This window comes from Lynx rufus, unplaced genomic scaffold (assembly GCF_022079265.1).
Source record: "Lynx rufus isolate CCGP_SWC_20201006 ecotype Redwood Valley unplaced genomic scaffold, mLynRuf1.p SCAF_20, whole genome shotgun sequence".
In the NCBI taxonomy this organism is placed as follows: domain Eukaryota; kingdom Metazoa; phylum Chordata; class Mammalia; order Carnivora; family Felidae; genus Lynx; species Lynx rufus.
The window spans coordinates 27521152-27537293 of NW_025814835.1; the positions used below are offsets into that span (position 1 = coordinate 27521152).

The 16142-nt window shown below is 41.3% G+C and overlaps 1 protein-coding gene across 2 annotated transcripts in view; it reads right to left on the reverse strand.

The window, feature by feature from the left end:
• KATNAL2 (katanin catalytic subunit A1 like 2) overlaps nucleotides 1-16142 on the reverse strand; it is a 41334-nt gene that overhangs the window by 11895 nt on the left and 13297 nt on the right. For both annotated transcript variants that reach the window (XM_047086396.1, XM_047086395.1), the window contains exons 8-12: nucleotides 14572-14670; nucleotides 12498-12561; nucleotides 12178-12296; nucleotides 7138-7229; nucleotides 4858-4968 (exon numbers count right to left, since the gene is read on the reverse strand). In XM_047086396.1, coding sequence (XP_046942352.1) covers nucleotides 4858-4968; nucleotides 7138-7229; nucleotides 12178-12296; nucleotides 12498-12561; nucleotides 14572-14670 — 485 coding nt within the window. The remainder of the gene's footprint in view (nucleotides 1-4857; nucleotides 4969-7137; nucleotides 7230-12177; nucleotides 12297-12497; nucleotides 12562-14571; nucleotides 14671-16142) is intronic.

Consider the following 16142-nt stretch of genomic DNA (forward strand, 5'->3'; position numbering starts at 1 on the left):
TGCCTTAATGGCCCTGTTCCGTATTTTGTTTCCCTCTGGACTCTTCGGTCTGAGTTTGTGAATACCTAACAACTGAGGCGGGTCAAATTAGCCCCAGTTGTGCTCACTAAATATTTCTTACGTGGCTGTTATTTTAATGATAATATTACAAATGCAACGTTTGTTATTCTTCTCAATGCTTATTCACGTTGCTTATTCACTCATTGGCTTAGTGACACAGATGTACTATTATTTCTTGCTTCCTTCTTGTCCTATGAGAGTGTCGATGAGCGAAGGTGCTCCTCGGAGAAGAAGCACTGAATAAAAGATGGGGCACGCCATCTCACTGAGGAGAAGGGAGAAAATGACGAACCCTTTGGGACAGAATGTACTCCTCTAGGGAAAATGATAAGTTAGCGAGTAGTAAACAGTAGCCTAGTTCCCTGAAAGATGCTACAGATGAGCATTACCACTAACCAACCATAAAGAATTTCTTCTGGGATTTTAAGATTGGGTTTTTATATAGTTTGGTATGATTTAGTTATTTCCCCCAGAAGGACGGTGTGCTTTAATCAGACAGTTTTATTCCCTCATGGAAGACCCTAAAGCCAAGATAAAGGTCTGTCCCAAAGCCTTGATAAAAATGCAGTATTTCCTCATAAACGGACCTGGGCAATATGTAGCAAGGGACTTAAAAATCATCCTTATCCTTTTACACAGTAATCCTAATTCCAGAAATCTGCCCTAAGGAAATAACCAAATTTTGGTCCAAGATTTTGATTCAAGGAAGTTCATTTCAGTGTTATTTATAATAGAGAAAAAGTTGGGAGCATCATATATGTTCAATAGGAAAGGAATGATTAACTAAATTGTGGTATATTCACATGTGGGAATTTTGGACAGCCATTACAAAATCCAATTTTCAAGAATTATTTAATGACTTTGGAAATGTTCTCACTCTAATGTTAAGTAATGAAAGCAGGACACTAGTGGGAATACAAAATGTACAACCTCTATGGAGGGAAATTTGGCAATCTCTACTATAATTTCATGCACATTAACCCTTTGACCCAGCAATTCTATTTCCAGGAACCTATCCCAAAGATATACTGGCAAATACACAAAGTGGTATATGTGCACCATTACTCACTGTAACATTATTCATAATAGCAAGAATAGGAATAACCCGAATGCCCATCGTCAGGTGATTGGGGTAGATTATCGGAGGTACAAAATGGAACATACACAGCTATAAAGGGAATAAGGAAGAACTTTATGTTCAGAATATTTGGTTAAGAAAAAAAAAATCAAGATACAGACCAATTTATACCGTATGCCACCTTTTGTGTGTGTAAACCAAATTCACTTATTTTATGGTGTTAGAAAGAACAAACAAAAAACCTTATGAGTTCCCCTGTGGGGCATGTGACAGTTGGTCTCTATATAATGCCTGTCACTTACTTCTGTTGAGTGACTCTCAACCGGGGATAGTTTTGCCCCCCAGGGAACATTTGGCAATGTCTGAAGACAAATTTGGGCTGTTACAATGGGGAGTCATGCTACCGGCATCTAGTGAGGAAACCCCAGGGGTGCTGGGGGCCTCATACAATGCACAGGGCGGCGCCCTCAGCCGACAGTTATGTCAGTAACTGGCCCAAAATGTCAATAGCGCTGACGTTGAGACATCCCAAATTAGCACTTCCATCCTGGGCCACGTGTGTACCATTTTCCTCATCAAAATGTTGCTGTCCTGAGAGTATTGGTATTATTACAGAGAAACTCTGTTACACACACAAATACAAAATAGATCTATCTACATATTAGGATTAGGTGAATATTAATTGTATTAATGTTAAGAACTATGATTTTCCCAATTAGGGAAAAGCTATGGCTATAAAATCAAATAATTTCACTAAAACTCTTGTAATCTCACATTTGAATGAGTGATACTGGTATGGATTCATTATTTGCCCCTTTTTAAACCTGTGTATTTCCCTAGTTCTGCCCAGTCAAAAGGCCAAGAAGCAATGATAACCCAGTTAGCAAGGAGCACCCCTAATTGTGAGATTTCAGTCTCTAAATATTATTTTTCCCATTAAAGGATATGATGAGCACAATTCAGAAAATTTAGACATATTACAGGACAGTCTCCCTGGCAGCAATCAAGGCAGTGGTAACTAAGGGAAAAAAGGGGGGGTGGGGAGGGGGAGTCTATTCTAGATTAAAGGAGACTTATGAGAACAACCAATTACAAAATGCAAACCTTGTTTGGATACCAGTTCAGCAAATCAATTCTAAAAAGACATTTTGGAACAATATGGGAAATCCGAATATAAACTGGGTATTTGATGATATGGAAGAATCACTGTTAATTTTGTTGGGTATGATAATGGCATTGTACAGTAATATAAGAAAATGTCCTTTTTTATTTTTACTCTTTCAATGTTTATTTTGAGAGGGGGGAGAGAGAGAGAGAGAGAGAGAGAGAGAGAGAGCACATGAATAGGGGAGGGACAGAGACAGAGAGGGAGAATCCCAAGCAGGCTCTGCACTGTCAATGCAGAGCCTGATGTGGGGCTTGAACTCACAAACCGTGAGATCACAACCTGAGCCGATAATCAAGAGTCAGATACTTAACTGACTGAGCCACTCAGATGTGCCGAAAATGTCCTTTTCAAAAAGATGTATAGTAAAATATATTTGTGAGAAGTAACATGACAGTCTGGAATATACTTTAAAACATTGCAGCAAAATGAGGGAGGGGGCAAGAATAGATTATATCAATCAGGCAAGATGTTAGTTACTGAAACTGGGAAATGGTGCTTTTTCCTCTTCTTTAGTGTCTGTTTGGAGTTTTTCATACTAAAAAGTTTTTTTAGAGCCCAGCATTGCTCAAGGACAGATCCAAAAGAACATATCTTTTTTAATTAAAAAAATTTTAATGTTTATTTATTTTTGAGAGAGACAGAGTGAGCAGGAGAAAGGCAGAGAGGCAGAGGGAGACACAGAATGTGAAGTGGGTTCTAGGCTCCAAGCTGTCAGCACAGAGCCCAATGCGGCACTGGGACTTGGGAAGGGCGAGATCATGACCTGAGCCGAAGCCTGACCCTTAACTGATGGAGCCCACCAGGCACCCCTGGATCCGAAGGTACATTGTAATGATGCAAGCAAAGCCCAAAAGCATGTGTGTATTTGCCATTTGCCATAATGAGGGGCAATTCTTTTGGAAAAGCCCTTCTAAGCTTCTTTAATTTTTGATTGTCTTTTTTTTTTTTTCTTCTCAGACCATTTTATGTGGGGTTTACCGAAAATGATCACCTCAGGGGACTTGTGGCAGCACAGAAACTTCCTCAACAAAACCCTAGGTGTTCACTGGCAGTAGAAGTTTCTCTATCCCTCTAGAAAATGTGTAGGTCTCCCCGGGGGGCACAGACGGTCCCGGAGTCATGCACGAAGCTTCAGTTTCCACGCACCCTCCCCAGCTGACTCCCACAGTCACCCCGGGACAAGAGGAATGTGGTTATGACCAACCCCACTGCAAACAGCTGAAGCAACAGAGGTCCTTTCTCGGAGGCATTTCGCAATCGTTTATTTGAATGATAGTTCTCTGTTTGGACTCCACTGTAATATTTGTATATAAATGCCTCTATCATGAAAACATAAGATGCTGATCACCTTACACATTAGTGCAGTCTTATAAATTTGAGGGGAGGTGGAGCCAGGCTGAAATTAGGAGTATATTTAAAATAACAGATTCCACATGAATGTCATCATCTCTTTTCAGTGACTTCTTTGGGAGCCTAGATGACCAGCATGCACAACAGCACGCACAACATTCATCTTTGAATGTAGAAACACAGATGGATGGGGTGGGGGTGGGGGAACAGTGTCACAAGTCCCAGCTCTGTTGCAGATTTGCTGTTGACTTTGGGTGGATTGACCTTCCTTGACCTCGGACCCTACCTGCAAATGGGAAGAACAACATTTCCTTATCTGTCTCCTGTTTTACCTACCTCAAAAGAGATAATGTGTGTGAAAATATTCTTGACACTGTAAAGGAATTAGAGTTATTTTTTAAATATACTCTCCAAGTAGATAGTTTTTCCCTAGTCAACGTCTCTTATTTCCCAATTCTACTTCTAGAATTGTTCTTTAACCACTCTGGGATACAGCTTGAATAAAACACTCAGAGAGTAGATTATATTTTCAATTAGAGATTATTTAGCTTCCTATTTACTATGTAACATTAAAGGTTTTCCTCCTAATTTAAAAAAAGTTTGATTTTAATACTGTTAAAGAATAAACATATTATTTCTGGAATATTCCTGAGTCCTAAAGATTTTAGCATTGTATTAGTTCTCTGCCAAAGCCCTGCATAAATACAGTAAATAATTTGGCTTTAAACTCAAAATGTCCATTGAAAATTTTTTTTATGTTTATTTCTTTTTGAGACAGGGACAGAAAGAGACAGAGCATGAGTGGGGGAGGGGCGGAGAGAGAAGGAGACACAGAATCTGAAGCAGGCTCCAGGCTCTGAGCTGTCAGCACAGAGCCTGACATGGGTCATGAACCCACGAACCATGAGATCATGACCTGAGCTGAAGTTGGACACTTAACCAACTGAGCCACCCGGGTACCCTTCAAAATGTCCATTTTAAGTATTGCTAGTGGTAGGCCTGGCTTATGTTCCTTCTTTTAAGGCAGATTCTTTCATGGTACAGATAGCAAGGACTGAGGCCTTGACCAAGAAAGACTTCAGATTAATCTTCCAGGGCTGGAACCAAACATTGAGACTTTGCCCAAACTGGGCAATATAACGTCTTCATCTGTACTCAGTGTCTCATGGAAATGCATTTAAAATGTACTAAGATCTCTTACCATGGCAGGTTAGAAGCTGCTAAGACAAACACGAGATCTTCTGAGCGAGCCAGCCCATCCATCTGCACCAGTAACTCTGTCTTCATCCGGAGGCTTCCTTCATGTTCTCCCCTACAGAGAGACACAGAGGTGAGGTTCTCCCAGGACAGAGTCTTTGCTTCCAGGACAAGAGTGGCACTCACAACATTGATTCAGTGCCTGTAGAACAGGTTCCTTGCCTCATTCCCGGGAGCCACTCGTAGGAGAGTTGAAGGAAACGAGTAGTTTGGTATTATTTTCACATAGAGAGTGAGAGAAAGGAAGTAAATGAATATAATGACGACATTGAGAAGAAAACCAAAAATTGGCAGTGAACTAGAAAATAACTAAAGGGCAGACAGTACTACTAATCGATTGAACGCAGCCGGGCTGGGTCTCTCTGTAGTAGTATTATTTGCCCTTTGTAAAAACGGATAATTGAGAATAATCCTTTCGTTTATACAGCAGGCATGAAAGTGCTTTTATACACCATAGTTCTTTTCATATAATTTATGGATATACTCTATTGAAGAAGAGAGATAAGCTACTGCATTGAATCTATTTCGTTCTCTTCTAATAAGAGGCACGATAACGACACGGAGAATATGTTTTCCTTGCACAGCCTGCTGGGGCTGTCTGCTGTGCAGATTCACCCTCCAAGCCCCACCTCCACCGCAGCCAAAGACCGTCCCGCCATGAAGGAGCTCACTCCAGGACCTAACAATCTAAACTGGCTCTGAATCCGGACTATATTCAGCAGGCTCTCCTTCCTCTTCACTTGTATAGACTGAGTTAAAAGGACAAAAAATGCCTTTCTTGGACAACACGACATTCAACTTCTCCTCTCTGGGCATGTGTAGTGGCAGCATCAGTTAGGTATGTGTTTTTGTTAAGAACTGTACCACTCACTGTCAAACTACCTTTTCCCAAGAGAAAGGACAGGCTCACAGTATAGTTATGTATTTATTTAGGATTTACCGATACATATTCTTTTCATATGACCCAGGAAGTTCTCAGAGCACCTGCCTTTATTCCCTGACTCTAGTTTTAGGGGTCAAGTTCCAGGCAAGGAAGCTGCCATTCAGTGTAAAACTCGGAGTACAGTCAAAGGCAGGAGATAAAGCTTCCAAATTAGCCATTCAAAGCTGTGGGAAACCCCGGGAATGGAGATTGACAAAGTGAATGTAAGAATGAGTGCACAGTTCACTCTGGTAGGGCAGGCCAGGTGGGCTGGGTCTTTGCAGACAGAATGACCACTAAGGTGGTCTGGTGGGTGCCTATCCAGGTGCCTGTGCATGTCTGTCCCTGTCAGGTCCTGTATAGAGAGGCAGAGCATCTAGCCTGAGGCTGACAAGCACCCATGAAGCCATGGAAATTGTCCCATTGACCTCAATGCCATCAATCCCATGCATCCTGGGTGCATCTTAATGGTTGCTTTTCCCTGTTAGGAAAATGATTTCCAATAAGTAAAATTTCATAAATTATAGTTGTACTTCCAAGAAGTTGAGTATTTGCCTTTTATCACTATTAGTTCTGCCTTGATGATGGTCCGTCCATGAGAGGCCATTAATAAATGCCGCTGTGTTGAGATTTCCCAGAGACCTGTTTTTCCAAGCCAGGTTTAGTAAGAAGTTTCAAAGAAGAATACTTCTGATGAAGACAGAAAGAGTTTCTCAAAACACACACACACACACACACACACACACACACGGCTCACTGTAGTCTGAGATGTGTTCTTTCCTGCTGGGGACGTTAGTGGACACTTAATCTTTAGAGGTAACATATGTGACATATTTAAAATCAGACAGGCTGACCCACCACCTGATGTCACAGAAAAGTGGTGGCTTCCCTGGCCTCACACACTTTGTCGAGAGCTACCTCTTGGGACTTGGCCTTTGCAGCCCCATTCCCCACAGGCAGCCCCTCTGGCTCCAGAGGAGGTGGTCACGAGCAGCTATTTTGAGCCAGCGAGACCGTTATGGCAGCCTGGGATCGTGGGGCTGGGTGATCTTCAGGCCTGAAAACCACTCTGTGGGGAAAGGGGGAAGGGAGGATGACATTTCCTCCGGTTATAAAAACTACTTAAATCAGCTATTCAGTTAACAGGATCTAATTTAAAGACCTTTCCATGTGTCTGCAGAAAATTTGTGGGCTTATTAATAGGCTCATTCTGCTGGTAAATGTCGATGGGCTTCCGACCATCAAACACACTTACAAGAGGGGAGAAGTGATGACCGAAAAAAAAAAAACCCTGTCTGTTACCCAGGAGCCGTGCCTCTCTGACTCATCACTGACTCCAACTCGTCCAGGAAGATGGTGGAGGGGGCGTGATAGCGGGCGAGTTCAAATAACACCTGGGTGGGAGAGAAGCAACCACATGTTCAAATTCATATAGTTAAGTTAAAGTTCTCAGATGCTCCCAGAGATTAAGAGCTTAGAATGGCTGTAATGTTAAGTATTTATGCTGCACTCTGTTCTTTCATAATAACTTTATAATCATTACTCCTTAGCACAACCCCATGGGGTTGGACAGTCCAATTATTTCCATTTATCACTTGACAAAATTAGAGCCAGAGAGAGTTAGTGGTTAGTTCAAGGTTACTAATCATAAATGGGAGAGCTTAAGCTAAAACTCAATACCTGAGCTCTAGTTGGCTAGTTAGCCCCCGAGACTCCCTGCCAATAACATGTTCCGTATGGACAAAAAAGCCTTGGGATATGTAAAGTCATTTAATGGTTTTCCCTCAACCTTTCAGGACAATGAGAGAGACCTTTCAGGTCATTCTCAGAAGGAAGAATTGTAGGGGAAGGATACAGTTCCAGTTATGGGTAACAAGAAGAATTTTGCACCTTTCTGCTCCCCAAATTACTCCACGGGGTCCTTATACCACTCCAAACACTGTTGTTTGGTAGGTTCAGGTACTTTGAGGGAATTTAAGGCAATTCCCAATTGAATAAAATGTTCCATTCCAGAATAAAATATTATAGACTGAACAAGAACAGGAAAACAGCCAGCAAAAGAACAGACATATAAAAACAAAATAAAGAGCTCTAAAGGGAGATGTGGTAGTGATGAAAAGAGTATAAAAAACTAAAGCTTTTTTTTTTAACCTTGAAACTGATCTCTTGAGCATCGTATACAATTCTTCACTGGTTGATCAGAGAAAGCAGTAGAGACTTAGAAAAGAATAGAGGTTCTTTAATAGGCAAAGGGGATTTATTCTCCATGTCACTTAGCGCTAGCAAAGTATCACAGAACAAATCAGAGGAGAAGAGCCCAGAAAAGGCCAGATTGTGTTTTCCTGGGTAGTGGCAGGTTACCCCTTGCCGGTCTCCCCATCACTGAGTGGGAAGTCCCTCACCTTCACCACTGCTTGTACGTGTGGTGCACCCATGCTCATGAGCAAGTATTTTCCTTTCACAGAATCCTGTTTCATTCGGCCAAGACAGTTGGCTCAGCCTAATGAACTGAGAGAACAGTGTCAACGCCGGGACACCCATCACGAATGCCTTTTAGACACGATAGCGACGCGCTCATTAGAAGCAAGCAACTTGTTTTCCTTGTCACAAAAAGAAAAGCCCCAATACAGCTGATATTAAGGGTGATTACAATAGCAGCAATCTACCCAATGAAAAGTGGAATATCAGAACTCTTTAATAGAACCATACATGTTTTTAAGGTACTCTCCAAGGTGCAGAGAGACCAAGGGGCCCTATGAGACCAAACGCCCAGTTGGAAGGAGAACCGCATCCGGACCCTGTGTCTCCATACTGACCATACCACTGCTCTTCCCACTGCCAAAGAATATATAGAACTCCAGGTAAGTGCGCTGGAAGTGTTAGTCCAAAATTTTCAAAAGTACTTGGAGGAAGTTAAATCGTACAACTAGGGGTGGGGGTGGGGGAGGGTGTTGAAAGATGTAAGCACCAACAGGTGTGTGCATTTGCTAAAGAGACCACTCAACTATTCAATAGCATCAATTCCTAGGAGGCACGAACATTAGGAGGGGAGGGAGGAACATAACCCAAGGGTTCCCTATAAATAACTCTTTAATTGGAATAGGAAGAGAAACAAATGGTAGGAAAGCTTCTCTGATGTAGAGGAAGGTCCTGAAGGGTTCTCTTTATCTGAAAGCTTCATAGTAAAGATTTTGACAGCATGACCAAGATTTTCCAGGTGAGGATCCTTCCAAGAGCTCAGAAAATAATTTCTGAGACGATAGAGGATGAGATCCCTCAAGGTTAGGAGAGGTTATCTGTTTTCCCTTTGAATTATTTTTTTTAAATATCCAAAACCAGAAGTGCATTTCACAGAAAAAAAAGGAAATACAAATATCTTCTAAACCTATAAAAAGATGCTCAAGTTCATTCAGAGTTAAATGCATATTTGAGCACTGAAATATTAATTTCACTATCAGATTGGCAAAGATTTTTTTATTATTTTTAAAGATTTTTTAAATGCTGATTTATTTTTGAGAGAGAGCACAAGCAGGGGAGGGGCAGAGAGAGAGGGGAACAGAGGGTCCAAAGTAGGCTCCTTGCCGTCAGCACAGAGTCCGACTCGGGGCTCAAGCTCACGAAACACGAGATGGTGACCCGAGCCGAAGTCGGACGCTTAACTGACTGGGCCACCCAGGTGTCCCAAAGATTTCTAAATTTGGGTGCTACACAGTGTTGGCCAGGGTGGGGGAAGCAAACACGCACACCATTTATGGGTGTAGAAGCTGGTGCAACCCTGTTGTCAGGCAATTTGGCAATCAGTGATCTTTCATTCTCTCTGACCTAGCAATTCTACTTAAGAGAAATCATCTTACACTACTGTATACGCAAGGACATGGATATGGTAAGATTGTCTGCTGTAGCTTTGTTCATGATAGCAGGAGGCTAGAAACAACCTAACTGTTGTTTACATTAGAAATAGCCATTAAGAAGAGACTGGTTAAATACATTTTGCAATGAACATTCCATGCAATGAAATCTGATACAGACTCATAAAAGAACATGTTATGTCTATAATAGTGTGGAACAATATTCAAGTTATATTGGTAAGTGTGAACAAAAACAAAAGTTATAGAAGGTTATGTGTAGTACGTTCCTACTGACATTTAGTAAAGAAGGAAGATATAGATGCAGTTGTTGGTATTTATATAAATATGATAAATGTTCTGGAAGGCTGAACTAGCAACTGTAGCAGTTGCCCCTGGGGAGAAGGTTCAGGGGTCTATATGCCCTTTTGTATCTTTTTTTTTTCAAAAATACGAATTATTTTTAAAATATATGGGAAAGGAGGGGGAGAAATTGAGGAAGGAATCATTTCCTCACCCCTAGAATTTTAACAAAATAATTCTGAAGCAGAAGAAAACTTTAGTTAAATAAAATGCTCACACAGAATAGAGAGTTCTTGTTAAGTGACTTTTCTGGCTATCCCACATTAAACAAGACGATTCTTTTAGTAGTTTCAATCTTTGTTAAGGATATTCATAAAATATTTGAATTTGTTCTTCTGTCTAAGGAAGTCCTGTCCAGAGAATATAATGTAATCTTTCTTTGAGCATCTTGCAGTGTTTTGTGCGCATAGCTGTAAACACCACTTTTTCATGACAGGAGATGAATCTAAACTGAGTCTGGGGGCATCTCCTAAGAGTTTTAGTGTTCCGCAGCAAATAGAAATGGAATGTTAAAAAAAAAATCTTCGGGGGCGCCTGGGTTAGCATCTGACTTTGGCTCAGGTCATGATCTCATGGTTCATGAGTTCGAGCCCCATGTCCTGCTCCGTGCTGACAGCTCAGAGCCGGAGGCTGCTTTGGATTCTGTGTCTCCCTCTCTGTCTCCTGCTCAAGCTCTGTCTCTGTCTCTCAAAAATAAATAAACATTGAAAAAAATAACTATTATATATGAGAATACTATTTAGGAGAAAATTCAGACCAGAGAAAGGGGTCTAGAAATAACAGAGATGGCAAAATAAGCTGACCAAAAAAAAAAAAAAAAAAAAAAAAAAAAAAATCTTCAGGCTGATGATTTTATAGTTAGTTGGATTTCAGCTCATTGAAATCAAGCTAACTAGAATCACATGGAACCCCAAAATTTAGGAACAGGTGAGTTCAAACCCTATCTTTGGACCTGGCACTAAGTTAGACTCAAAGAACAAAGAAACAGATGTCAACATGGATTTCCACAAATTACAATCTCGATGGGGTGATAAGAATTCGTAGGGGCCCCTGGGTGCCTCAGTTGGTTAAGCCTCTGACTCTGGATTTTGGCTCAGGTCACGATCTCACGGTTTATGAGATCAAAGCTGCGTCGGGCCCTGTGCTTACCGAATGGAGCCTGCTTGGGATTCTTTCTCTCCCTCTCTCTCTCTGCCCCCTCCCCTGCTCATGCTTTCTTGCTCACAAAATAAATAAACATTCAAAGGAAGAATTTATAAAAACTTACACATTTGAAGTAACTTGAGAAAAGTATCAAAGTAATAAATAATAGGTCATTTTAGGTAAATCAATCCTATAAAAATATTCTATTATGACTTCCAAGTAAGCCATAATATTTTGAAAATAAGTCATCTAAGGGAATGTAACCTAAGCAAAATATTTTAGAGTAAATTTCTTTTCAGAAAATTTATAGTATTTACATTTACTTAGTATTGATTACTTGCCAGTCATTCTACAGAATTCAATAGTTTAACAGGATTTCTGAGAAGGACCCACTTTACATTGAGGAGTAAATCATAAACAGGTGTTCTCATAAGATAACTGGGAGGTATAGTAAAAAATGTTACATTATATTTTATATAAAATATACTTTTTATTTCTCTCCTAAGGAGAGAAAAAACTCTAAGGCTATGGGGCACTGTGGAGGAAAGTTGCTCAGACCATCTGAAAGAATAATTGTCTTAAATTTCTTGATTCTTTGAGTATGTAGTGTAGGGACTTGCAGACAGTAGCAGCCTCTCAAATGTTAACTGAATATACCGCACATGCTTAATAATAAATGCTTCTTGAATGAAGAAAAAAATATTCCACTTCATAAACAACCTTTTCCCCAGATTCCATTCCTAAGCTACATGAATCACAAAAGGACCATTGGTCAAATGCCCAAAGGAAAGGACATCATGTTTTGCTGACGGGGACAGGATTAATATCCACCTATAATAGTCAATCAATCCATCTTCTGGGTTTTTAGTAATCAAGATCCGGGATAAATTCTAACATATAAATCGCTTAAAAACAAATAAGCTCTAACATCATTTTGTACCACTGTATTCGCTGGCACTTATTCTGAAAAAACAAAATCAGGAATTCCTACCCGAACAAGTTTTTCTGAATTCCCTCTCCATTTGCTGACAATGGTAGACGCAGAAATGTTAAAGAAGGTTGTTTTGCACTCCGTGGCCACAGCTTTGGCCAGTAAAGTCTTCCCTGTACCTAGAGACACATGGGGATGAATTGTGAGCAACACTTGAACTCCATCCCTCTGCTAACAGATAGAAGTCAGTGTCACAAGAAGTCAGTGAAAAAGGAGATGGTTACCTAGCGGTCATTAGCCCCAGTGCTGAATGAGGACAGGACAAGTCGTCATCCACACACACACTTAATATCAAGACCCAAACAGAAAGATTCCTTTACCTGGAGGGCCATAGAGCAGCAGTCCTTTCCAGGGGGAGAGAATTCCTGTAAACAGCTGTGGGTACTATGGAAACAAGGAACAAAGAAGAGGTTTGGTATCCGTATGTCAGCCTACACACCCTTAGCGCAATCGAATGAAGCCAGAGTGAAACACAGCACAATTCAGACAGTCAGCCTTTTTTTAAGGCTGGCTGCTTGTATTTACATCATATTTATCCCAGGTTGACTTTCACACTTGATAGGAATGCGTGGCTTAATATTTGTGGCTTTTTACAAGAGCAGTTTTGTTTTGTTTTGTTTTAAGGAAAAGAAAGGCATATGTGGGTACTTTTCTTCTCCATTACAATAGTTATTGCCTACATACATAACATCATTTCCCCCAGGGGTCTATATACAGGGTATTTGGCAATCTTTTGAATGTTGTGAACAGGGAGTGCCCTTTAAGATAACCACTAGAACTGACAAAGGTGTGTGCGAATTAGGCATGAAGCTATGGTGAAGCCTGATTTAGAAGCTGGGAACCTTGGTGCTGAATGCATTATGAGACACTGACTCCAAACAGGACATACATGAACTTTAGTGATTCTCTCCCGTTAGTTCAAATTCAGACAATCTGGAGCATAGGTAGAGTTGACAGAGAACAAGGAAGAAGGAAAAACAATAGTATGATTATAACCAGCTATTAGTTTCTTGCTGATGCTAATGTCAAAATCTCGATGTCATCACATACAGAGCTTATGATACTATGGAGATAACACATCCAGAGAGTTTCAATGAGAGGTCCTATCCTTTCCAGAAGACTTGTACTGTAGAGCCACTCAGAGGAAAGGGTGAATAAATTCCCACTAGTTCTGAATACCAGCATATTTTTTACTCCCATGTCAGAACACAGAAAGAAAGAGAGGGGAAAGACATTCCAAATTCATTGATTTTTGTCTCATTAGAATAGAAGCAGCCAAAAATCAGGGGCTGCATGGGCTCAGTGGTAATAATAAGTAGGTTTTCAATACAATAAATTTGTTATCTTCACTGGGGAAGATCACAGAAAATGGCCGCAAATTATCTCTGCAGCTCCTCCCACCACTTGAATCTGGACTTGGCCTTGTGACTTTGGCCAATGAGACATCAGCAAGTAGAAGAAGAGACGTGGGAGATGCTGTTGGATTGGGACCTGCCCTTTCTTGCTTCTGTCTGGGAACCCTCTGTCACCATGGGAACAAGACTCGGTCTGCCTGCCGGGGGATGAGAGGCACGTGGAGAAGTCTCAGTCGTTCTGTTCATTCCAGCTTTCCCAGCCACCCTGGCTGATGCCCCGGATGTGGGAGTGAGCCCAGCCAGTATCATGTGGCAAAGAGATGAGCTGGCCCTGCTGGCCCCAGCCCAAACGGCATACCCCCACAGGCGCACATAAGTAAGTGATTGTTGTTTGCTAAGGTGCGAAGTTTTGGGGTGGTCTGTTTTACAGCCAGAGCTATGTGGTACACTGACCTTCTCAGTACCACAGTTGTAAACCCACCATGGAAAGTCCTGTTTTTCTATTTTCTTTCCTGTTTAGTGAACCACTCTGCACAAAGACTTGTCAGGAATAAGCAATGAGCACAACACGGTGGCTTTCCTGCTGGTGCCCTGGAAGGGGCTGTCTAGTCCTTACAACCAGTCAAAGCAAAACCCCAGGTGATGTGGGTATTGGGGAGGGTAGGCGGTAGGATGTATAGAAGCAAAGTGAGAGGCCCTCTCTTACAGGAGGTATTTCTGCTATAATACGTATATTTTTAGGGAGGCGGGCTAATTTGAACCTATCTATAGCAACTGGCAAATCATATATATTAGAGTCTTAGATCTTAAATGATCACTTGAACAGACACCTGCCTTGAACCAATATGTAACATGATTCCAAATTGCCTACAACGGACTGGGCCTTGGTACTCCAACGTTTAACCAAATACTGTGACACAGGCAAAAAGTTAACTTGATGGCAGAAAAACATCCTGTCCTCTTCCTGATGGGTGCATGACATACAGTTTGTCCAATGGATAATGAACAGAAATACCCCCACGAGGCTTCCCATCCTTACCTTTATAGGGTACACGACAGCTTCTTTGACTAACTGCTTGGCTGCATCGAGTCCAATAATGTCATTCCACTTTATGTTTGGACTATGGAGATAAATGTCCTGCAATGCACATTTGATCATTTTGTTAAAACTAGTGTTTTCCTCCACAGCTGTAATAAACACAGGAGCAGCAGAATACTTGACTTACAATAGGATGGAAAGGTGATAAAAACTTTTCATGTTAGATATACGTATATATGCATATTGTAATCATGGGCTAGCTCACTAAATGGATGTCATGAACATATTCAGTGATTTTTCCCTGAAGAAGATATTGGTGATACAATATGGTATTTTTAAGAGGGAAAAAAAAATCTCCTAACGATGGACTATACCTGTCTTCAGTTAATAGCAAACCGTGCTGATTTACGGCTGTAATCAAAGAGGCTACAGAATATGCCTTCAAATTACATTGGCTTTGACTGCAAAACATAGTTCCTAGCCAGTGCTTGGCTCCCCTTGCTCCTTGCTCTCTCAAACGCTTTCTTAATTTGTGGCCTAAGAGAGATCACGCTCCTCCGAAACCAATTTCTCTTTTTCCCTAGTGATCACCCCTACTTTCCATCAGGAACAATTGCTCCTACAAAATTCAAGGAAGCCAACAACCGGGCAAAAGTGCGGTCTGCCCTCTCCTTGTGGAGCCCTGTAGCAACCATCTGGGGCGGTCAATTAAGGCCGGTTTTACTGATAATTCATTTAAAGTTTCCAAACGTCAATTTCACAAGCCCCCTCGGAACAGTCACTCAGGGCCTTTCTCAGTAGGAGCTCTTTCAGGCAAACTGAGTAACTAGTGTGTTACATCAAAAAAAGAAAAAGCTCCCTCTTTCAAGTCATTCTGAGTGACTACAGAACAATCTGGAAACTAGTTCTATGTGTATTTAATTTTTAAATAAACAATACACGCACATGGTTCAAAAACACACGTTTTCAATGCTGGTGACATGTTTTGCCCCACCCCTGTTGCCTGTCTCCCCGTATCCCTCTGCCACGGGTGACAAGTTTTATTAGAGAAACTATTCATTCAAGTGATTTTAGGCGTGATCCATTCCTGGACGGGATGGCAGCAAAAGCACATCTATCTTCCAAAATCCTGGGAGAACCCTCCCTGTCTTTAGACAGCTAGCCTGCTAGCCCACCAGCCACTCACATTCTTGCCACCACACTTTCTTAGAAGAAGCTTGGCACACGGTGGGGATTGATCTACCCTGGAATTCAAAGCAGCCATCGATAAAAGCAGTATTCCTTGCCCTCTTCTAGAGCTGACATTGAGTTCCACATAGCAGTATTTAATTTCCCAATGGGAAGTTCCTCCTCATAGCCGCAAAACTTATCAGTCAGAACTCAACAGGACTGCCTCATGAGGTGGTGAGCTCCCCAACACTGTAAGCATTCAAGCAGGGACTGAATGACTACTTCCCGTGGCACTGTAGGAAAGATGCCAGGTGGAATCATTTCAGGCCACTTCTCCTCTACACGTCCGTTATCATTAGTTATGGTATCCTTTTGCAGAAACAGTAACAAAAAGGATATTT